At 41.2% G+C, this 9787-nt stretch overlaps 1 protein-coding gene across 1 annotated transcript; it reads right to left on the minus strand.

The window, feature by feature from the left end:
• On the minus strand, positions 1 to 8043 carry KRT28 (keratin 28). Its single transcript, XM_027518513.1, has 8 exons — positions 7518 to 8043; positions 6934 to 7016; positions 5966 to 6122; positions 4601 to 4762; positions 4292 to 4417; positions 1274 to 1491; positions 613 to 668; positions 1 to 336 (listed from the first exon to the last, which is right to left on the minus strand). Exons 1-8 carry the CDS (start codon positions 7965 to 7967, stop codon positions 194 to 196), a joined length of 1395 nt encoding a protein of 464 aa, XP_027374314.1. The 5' UTR covers positions 7968 to 8043; the 3' UTR covers positions 1 to 193.
• Between the last annotated feature and the right edge of the window lie 1744 nt (positions 8044 to 9787).

Raw genomic sequence — 9787 nt, forward strand, 5'->3', positions numbered from 1 at the left:
TCTACTTTTTTATTTATTTGAAAACAAACACCCAACTTTCTATAAAAAGGTAACTAAGACAACAGGATTATTTTTTTCTTGGTAAGTAACTAATCTTTAAGGGTAGAAAGTGTTTTTATTATCTCCTTGATATTTAGAATAATGAAGTTTTGCAGGATCTTTCCCCAAATGATTCTTTTCTCAAAAGTGACAACTAGAAGGGAACTCTTTGTTTTGTCTTGCCATTGGTCATTTTAGATGTCTTTTCTTCAATGGACTGAACCCTCGATGAAAGAACTTTACCACGTTGATCTATCTCTTCAACCACCGTCTTTACCAGCGTGGTTCTGGATAAATCTAGAAATAAAACATACGCAATACACATATTCAACTTAAAATATTACATGACAAAGAATTCCACTGTCGTAATATAATATGTCTGTTTTTGTTGAGGGAGTTAAGTACTGGTTTATAATAATTGTTTGGGATAGTTGTATCCACTCAACAGGATACTTTAAGCTCAGAGCACGTTAGTTAAAATTACTTAAATATAGACAGGCTGTTGCCATAGTGTATGATTGTCATTAATGTAAAAATATTTGCTGAAATAGAAGGAAAACTAGATTTTATTACCTTTAGATGAATTTCCCGGGCTTCCTGATCCAAAGCCCTTTGATTTAGAGCATGAGCTGTTAAAAAAAGATCCAGCTTATTCTGTAATATTTGTTCATCACTTCATAAATATTCATTGAGTCAAGGGATGAACATAAATGCAAGCAAACTTTGTAGGCCCAAAACAGATTTTCATTTTCTATAGAGGAAAATATTAAAATTTTTAGTTATCTAAATCTAACATTTAGATAACTAAATGTTATTTAAAGAGAGGATATAAAACAATCTTGTTTACATTTGATTTTTTTAAAACACAAGAATTAAAAACTTAAGGAAAAAGTATACATTTTACATATAGATCCTGGGGGGTTGTAAAGAGTACATTTATTTCAGGACAACAGTGACGTTAGGAATGAACTGAAAGGTGGATACAGCTTGAAACCCACAAGGATTAAAAGGATAACAAACGGAGACTTCTGCAGGGATGACTGGGATCACCCAGGGCAGATGAAGATGCGGCTGTGATGTACAAAGTATGGAAGAGGGGACAGTTGAGGCAAGAGATGGCCTTGCTTTTCTGCAATGGGAAGGAAGTGGAGAGCCTTGGAGGCATGGAAGGGAGTGACTGTCTATGCTTGTGGCTTGAAATGGTAAAACTGAATTTTCTAATGGCATTACTTACTTTCTGTCTCCATCTATCAGGCGGCAGTAGGTCTCGATTTCTTTTTCTAGGTGGACCTTGATGTCCAGGAGCTGCTCATACTCCAGTTTCTGGCCCTCGGTCTCGGTCCTGACCTGGTGCAGCTGCTCCTCCAGGGCTCCGATCTGAGCCTGGATCTGGGCCAGCTGGGCACAGTAGTTGCCCTCTGTCTCCATCAAGGAGCACTCCAGGGAGTGTTTCTGAGGACGTAAAAGATGTCACAACAAGGGATGAAGGAGGACCACTTGGAGGACACGTGGACTAGTGTTTCTCAGCAAAGGGCGGTACTGCTCCCTAGATGAGCTTTGGAAATCTGAGGCACTTGTCACAGTTAAACAGGAGGTGGAGAGAAAGGGGAAGCGAGTGGCGTTTACTGGGTTGGGGGGCCAGGCCCGATGGATGTCCCTGGCACGAGATACCTGACCCACGGATTTCTGATTGTTCCAGCAGACATTCACATATTTGGATATGATTACATATAACAATCAATCTTTATATGAAAACACGTTTGGGGGGGTACCATACCTGTGGCGGATTCATTTTGATATTTGGCAAAACTAATACAATTTGTAAAGTTTAAAAATAAAATAAAATTAAAAAAAAAATCAATCTTATTTTGAAATCTTTCAATTTTATTTTGAGATCGTATTGAGTTGCCTGTTGTTTTTCAATCTTATTCTGCTACTGTCTCCAAAGATCTACCCCACTGCTGTTCCAATGCTTTTTGTGCTGCTGTTTCTTTTTCTAATTCATCCTTGATTTTCTGTCATCAGTCAAAGGCCTTTTAATAAGCACTTGAGATTGTGTGAATGCCCTCACGTGGGTGGGATTTCAAGACAAGAGATATATTTCCTAATCCAGGACAGGTCATTATTTCAATGCTACTCTTGTGAATATTATACCTCCTCATTTCCACTTGCATAGTCTGTAATTTGTCTTGTCATGTAATCTCTACTTTAATTAATATAATTTTCCTCTTTCTATTATCGTATCACATCCGGGTGGTTATTACGTCTCTTGATATTAGTTATTACCTCCCTGTACACTCCTATTTCCACTCTTTCATTTTCTCTGTATTCTTGTGTGGACCAACTCCCAATCTTATGTTGTTTAAAATGAAACTTATCCATGAAAAGAAGGTGTCAGCCTCAGTCTGTTTCATTACAGGGTAGTTGGGCCCAAGTGTTTACATATTAAATATATATTATTTTAAAACTTCTATTTTTCCTCTTGATTGCTGTTACGGCATGACACTGGTTTTAAAAGTCTTTTGTGTGTTGTTAAATACATTATCTCTTGACTCCATTTTTAGGATTATAAAGAGGGAGTTGCAAAAGATTCATTATTAAACAGGAGTCTCAGGGAGCTAAGAAGCACTGCCTTTGATAAACAGGCTGACCAGTACATCACATGGGTGGGTCTGGGCTCTCCAGGGAAAAGAAGTGGAAGGTGAACAGGTTGGTAATAGGACACTGAGGCGACAAGTGGCAGATATCAGGGAGGTGCGTGCTCAGGTGTTTAAAACTTGAATTTCCCTGATAAAGTGTTCTCATATGATACTCCTTGTCAGGATTGTTAATACTGTCCTAAATCAGACCAGACCATAAGCATCTCTATCTTACATCTTCCTACTGTAAAGGTTGGCTTGTAAATGAGGAGACAGGTAAGGATGAACTTAGAAGTTTGTACATCACAGGAAGCATGTGAAGCATTGAGTTATCATATTTAGACAACTCTCAGCATGTTCACAGTTTGTGTTCCAAACTATAGAAATCATCTGACCACAAAGAATCTCAGGAATGGATTCTATTATTTGGTTATGTTGGAAGTTAAGATGGGCTTTTTTATGGATTATTTCATGAGCCCAAACTACAGGACTATTGGCTGCACGGAATCTAGCTACTTTCTAATATCATTACTTCTCTGTGAAAGTGCTTAAAATTCTGCTCTGGGAACTCAGGAATTTATTTCCTTCAGCGCAGCTCCAAAACGAGAGGGAGGATTTGTGTTCAGGAACACGGCAGCAGGATAGGTCCTCAGGTTCTAGTTGCAGGAAAGAAGGGAATGGGGAAGAGAGGAGGGTTCCGGGGGCCCAAAGTGGAAGGGAGGAGGGTCTTGGGGACCAGCCAGCAGTGGTGATGAAGGTGAAGGAGGAGAGGGGCACACTTGTTCAGATGGGGTTAGTGAGTGGTAAAGTTTCTAATCTAAATATGATATGGTAAGAAGGCCCTGGCCTTTTTTAGGGTGTCTACATCAAACCAGTCTTCCTATTGTTTTGAGTATCTTTTCCTTCTCTGCTTACTGTTCTCATTTGTATAATAGTGGCTATTTGTGTCAACCTGGTGTCCTCAGGGGGCATGAAACCTCTGATGAGGACAGGAACCCCTAGACCACCACATGTGCCAAAGTTCTCAAAACCAAGCCTTTTGAATGCTGCCAGCAGACACTGGAGAAGAGAAGCCGTTTTCCTCCTGGGCTATGTCCATGGAAATATTTGAAATAATTGGCAGTAAGTGCCAGAGAAGGCTGAATGCCAAGCCTTTTGGGGTGTGTTGGGTTGGGATGTCTCCCCTGTATGCCCTGAGGCTGAAGAGGCTAACAGTTCTCACATGGAATCAGATGTGTCCCCTTCTTTGCCTGCTGGGAAGCACAGTGTGGCCTTAACAGGATTTCAGCAGTGTTAGGAGATGCTGCTGATACCAGCTCTGCTTTGCCTGACAGCCTGACACAAGCTTGCCACTTGTCAGGTGGACCAATGCTGCTGTTGTTTGCTTTGCATCCAGCTGAAGAAAGGACCGATTTCGGGAAGTGGGCACTGAGCAGGGGCGGGAAGGAAACTTCAGAGACCTCAGGGAGGAAGCAGTGCTGTCTGTCTCTGAGCGTCTCGGCGGGGTCTGTCCTCCTCTCTCCACTAAGTATTTGGAGGTGAAGTTGTAACCGGGGGACTGGGAAGAAGTTCAGTTAGACTTTTTAGCGTCACTGACCTGCGCTCTCACCTACCGTCGCCAGGAGGGACTGCAGCTCTATGTCCAGGGTCTGCACCGTGCGCTTCATTTCTGTAAGCTCGCCCCGGGCAGAGGAGGCCGCGCCCACGTCGTCAGAGATCTGCTGCTGCAGGCTGGCGCTCTGCAAGGCCCGGCGCCCAGGAGTTAGCGGGTCTGAGCTTGCCAGGGGGTGGGTGGGTGCGTGGGGAGGGGGGCGGGTGGTCAGGAGCGTGAGGGGGTGGGGTGGAGGGATGCAGGGTGACGGGTGTTGGGGTAGGGTGTGGCGAGGGTGGCTACCGGCCGGGCTGGGCTGGGCATCCCTCACCTTTTCGTTGAACCAGGCCTCGGCGTCCCTGCGGTTCTGCTCGGCCAGGTCTTCGTACTCGGCCCGCATGTTGTTCAGCAGAAGCGTGAGGTCCACGCCGGGCGCCGCGTTCATCTCCACGTTCACGTTGCCTCCGGCCACGCACTGCAGAGCCTTCACCTCCTGCGGGGAGACGTTGACTGTGGCCTGAGGGCGGTGTGTGCTCACCTGCGCTCTTGTTCCTTTTTTAGATGGTCTCAGTTTGTGACTTAAATTCGAATTGTCTAAGTTAAGGCACGAATTTTTTTTTTTTTTTTAAGTTGACTTATTCGATCAGTAGTCATGCCGATCATCTATTTACTTCGTTATTTGTTAAGACAGCCACAACCAACACCACAACATCCAGAGAGGTGTTTTATCGTTTTGAGTGAGAAGTGGGTACAAAGATCAGAGAGTTCTTAAATTCTTTTTTCCTTTATTAAAAAAAATTTTTTTTATTATACTTGATTTACAATGTTGTGTTAGTTTCACCTGTACAGCAAAATGATCCATATATATGTATATCTATTCATTTTCATATTCTTTTCCATTATAGATAATGTTATTACAAGATACTGAATGTAGGGAATTCCCTGGCAGTTCAGTGGTTAGGACCCAGCTTCCATTGCAGAAGGCATGAGTTGGATCACCCTGGTTGGGAAACTAAGAGCCCACATACTGTGGGGTGCAGCAAAAAAAAAAAAAAAAAAAAAAAGATATTGAATATAGTTTCCCGTGCGGTGCAGTAGGATCTTGTTGTTTATGTTATGTATAGTAGTTTGCATCAAGCATATAATTCTCAGTTACATGTCAGTGAGAGTGCTTGTTGATGGGACTAGAGCAGTGGAAGAACAAATAAAAGTCCCTGCCCTCTTGGAACTCTCACCTTAAGGACAGTAGCTCTCACTTGAGCACTTGTTATATGCCAGACATTGTTCTAAAGCAGTTTAGGGATATGAATGTCTCTAACCGGTAGGTACTATTACCAGACTTAATTTACAGATTGGGAAATGGAGGCACAGAGAGGTTAAACTATCTGCCCAAGATACTTAATACCTGAAAGGACTGAGATTTGAACATTCCTGGATTTGGACATGGTAGAGAAAAGTAATGTATTAATTTCCTAAGGTTAGGCTGTGACAGCCAGAAAATTGAAGGATACAGATCAAAGTGTTAACCCTGTATTATCTTGGGGGATGAGATTAGAAGGGCAGAGCGGGAGACATGGAATTCTTTGTTTTATATGCCTTGGCACTGTTTGAATTATTATAAGGAACATGAGTTACTATTGTCATTTAGTCTTCACCCCCAAGTATTTAAAATAACTAGAGCTAAATCTTCCCCTACCTCTTCATGATTCTTCTTGAGATAGGTCATCTCTTCACTCAGGGATTCATACTGCAGTTCCTGGTCAGTCCTGCAGAGCGTCAGTTCATCCAGGACTCGCCGTAACCCATTGATGTCAGCCTCTGTGTTTTGGTGAAGGGCGAGCTCATTTTCATACCTTGGGAGACATTCAGTGAATCTCAGCACCAAGTAGACTAGCTCAAGAGACCAAAAAATAAAATCTGCTTTACTCAACTGCTCAACTGCTTTTAAGTGAAAGTTAGAAATGAAATCAGGTCTCTAAATATTATAAATGTGTACAAAGAAAGTCCCCCTCCACTCCTCTCACACAATTCTGTGCAGAATAATCAGCATGAATATCTGGTCATGCAAATTCCAATAGCATATCCCAATTAAGTAGAAATAGACCTTTTCAGAATTTTATTGAAGTTAAAAGTAAAAATTGTAAATTGGTCAATTAAAACAAATATTTACATTTACTTTGTACTTGACACTATTTTAGGCAGGCCTAGAAATACAGTGATATTTTGGCTCAAGAATGTCATAAATATGTAAAAATGTGAGTCTAGCTGATTGTAATCTTAAAACATGCTTTGTATTGCATTTTGTTGTAGCTTTGTTACATGTTACTTCCTTTAATCTCGTAGGTTATAGCTTGCTCTGTGTGTGCGTGCTAAGTCACTTCAGTTGTGTCCGACTCTACCCAACTCTATGGACTTTAGCCCACCAGGCTCCTCTGTCCAATGGGACTCTCCAGGCAAGAATTCCAGAGTGGGTTGTCATGCCCTTCTCCAGTCGGGATCAAACCTGTGTGTCTCATGTCTTCTGCACTGGCGGGCAGGTTCTTTACCACTAGCGCCACCTGGGAAGCCCATAGCTTGTTCTACTTGGGGTGAAATTGAAATTTTATATAACACCTTAAGTGGACTAGAACCATGTTCTAAGTGTGATTATTTTATATATCCTACTTTAGCCGGAAATCGTCAGCAGCCAGTCTGGCATTATCAGTCTGCAGAATGACATTAGCATTTGCCGTAGTGGAAGAGATGATCTGGAAGAAATCAGGAGAACACAACCAGTAAGTCTGCTCTAACAACCTATTATTTCAGGAAACAAATAAGCACACAAACAAAAAACATTGCACAATCAACCTTGGTATAAAAAAATCTCACTTCCTTATGTAATAACCAAGAAGGTTTACAATTTTATTTTTAAAAATTACAAATATGGTTTTACTTTTTTCCATATAACTTTGACTGTAGTACTTCTTTATTAATGAATATATCTCAAAATAAGCAATAATGGAACTAGTAACATTTACGTTGCATAGACATTCATGAATCAAAGTGCCTGTTTTTAGCTAATAGGAAGAATTATGTTTCAAAATAGATAATAAATATGATATAAATGATACATAACAGTTCTGAAGCATTTCCTGTTCTACTTCTATGTCATTTGCTAAATCATTCTTAGTTTTAAATTTCTTAAATTTCTTTAAATTAAACTAAAAATTCTTAGTTTATTTTTAATAAACTAATTAATAAATTCTCACCTTATTCTTAAGATCTTCGATTGTTAAGTGATATCTGCTGTAGTCATGATCAAGTCCATGGCAAGATCCAGGACCATGTTTTTCATACCAACTCTTGATTTTTCTCTCTAGTTCAGCATTTGCCTCCTCCAGAGCTCGCACGTTATCCAGGTAGGATGCCAAGCGGTCATTAAGATTCTGCATGGTCACCTTCTCATTCCCAGAGAAGAGTCCCCCTTCACTTCCAGCAAAGCCAACACAGGTACCACTTCCTGGGATACCACCAGCATGGTCCCCACCAGGAAGACTGCCCAAGCCACCTCCCAAAGCATAGGAAAATCCACATCCAGCACCAGAGTTGCCATACACATTGCTACCTGCAAAGCCTGTGCCTCCACTGGATGGTCTGACAGATTCAGTTCCAGACCGTAGGCAAATATGCCTGGACCCGCTAGAGAATCGGAGAGACATGGCAGTATGAGAAATGGTCACCTTGTCTGTGGAGAGCCGTAACTTCAGAGGAGAACAGAATATTGTGTGCTGATGGCTTCTTTGGGCTTTTATACACATTGGGGGGTGTCTCTATTTGAGTTATACATGCCAAAAGGAAAAAAGGCATCATTCATATTAGCATGAAATTATGTATAATTGGGTGATTTTGGGGGCTAAATTAATGTCTACCATCCTGGGCTGTTGCTTCAGGATATTTGTTATCTTACATATAATAGGGTTCATTCTATATTAAGTTCATTATTTTAACTTATAATTTTGGGTGAGTAATCCTTTACTTTCATCTAGACCCTAAGACTATACCATTATTATTTGACACAGGTTATTATAAAGTTTTAAAAGTTAAGATTGTGATAGGGTACCATCAGCTACAGTAGGGTCTTAATTACCAGAGAGATATATTGATATAAAGAACCATTAGCTATAGAAACACATATTTTATCCCACCACAGCAAGAAACCTTGTGTTGTTTTTAAAAAATATATGATCCTACTAACTTCTCTTGTCTTACTGTGATGATTACATCTATTCGTTACCTTGAACAATAACCTAAATATTGACTGATTCCTTTATTTAAAATGTATAACTACTACATTTGTTAGTCAATACTAAGTGTAAAAATAAAGACTTGATGCTAAATAAATGCAGAGATTGAAAAATGCATAGTTACAATCTTTGAGAAATGTATGGTCAGGATCAGATAGGGGCTGGATCATGTTTAGCTGTCTGTATTAAAGACTTTGAAATGAATCATAAGTAAAAAGCAGGGGGCAACACAATCAAGTTGAAATGAAAAATAAGGCCTGTTACAAGGCTAGGACAATGGTTCAGGTGGAAAGGATGAAGGTAGTAGGATGGAAAGAAGTTGAAAGGATATGGTCGTTGATTGAATTTGGAGAACAAGGAATAAGAATTAGGGATGGTTCTTAGGTAATTCGGAGAAGGCAATGGCAGCCCACTCCAGCACTCTTGCCTGGAAAATTCCATGGACGGAGGAGCCTGGTGGGCTGCAGTCCATGGGGTCGCTAGGAGTCAGACACAAAAACTGAGCGTCTTCACTTTTGCTTTTCACTTTCATGCATTGGAGAAGGAAATGGCAACCCACTCCAGTGTTCTTGCCTGGAGAATCCCAGGGATGGGGGAGCCTGGTGGGCTGCCGTTTATGGGGTTGCACAGAGTCGGACATGACTGAAGCGACTTAGCAGCATCAGTAGCAGCAGCAGCTTAGGTAATTGCTTTCAGATGCTGGGAATCCTATAATACTGACTGAGATAGGAAACATAGGAGGAGGAAGATACTAGGGTTAGCTTTGGTCCAGCTGAGTTTTAGGAGTTGGTGGAATGTCTCATATGAAGATAGGAAGTGTGAATGTTTAGAATAAGTACCTGGAATGGGGAAAAATGCCTGACTAGCAACAAGTGAAGGGATTGTCAGGAAGAAATGAAGGACCAGCTCTCATTTGTAATGACATTTAAATGCATATTTGGAAGTTATCTTCATGTAGGAGGAGAGAAGGTGATCGGCTGATGGGCATTTGGGGTTTGAAGACAGGCTCAGAAGAAAGAAAAAAATAGCAAAGAAGTTTCTGGTGTTCTTGAGAAAACAGTTGAGGTGATTGACCACAGTTTGTGCATGCTCAGTTGTGTCCCAACTCTTTTATGACCCCATGGACGTAGCCCACCAGGCTCCTCTGTCCTTGGGATTTTCCGGGCAAGAATATTGGAGTGGGTTGCCATTTCTTCCTCCAGGGGAATCTTCCTGACCCAGGGATCAAACCCCCA

This window comes from Bos indicus x Bos taurus, chromosome 19, assembly GCF_003369695.1.
Source record: "Bos indicus x Bos taurus breed Angus x Brahman F1 hybrid chromosome 19, Bos_hybrid_MaternalHap_v2.0, whole genome shotgun sequence".
NCBI lineage: Eukaryota > Metazoa > Chordata > Mammalia > Artiodactyla > Bovidae > Bos > Bos indicus x Bos taurus.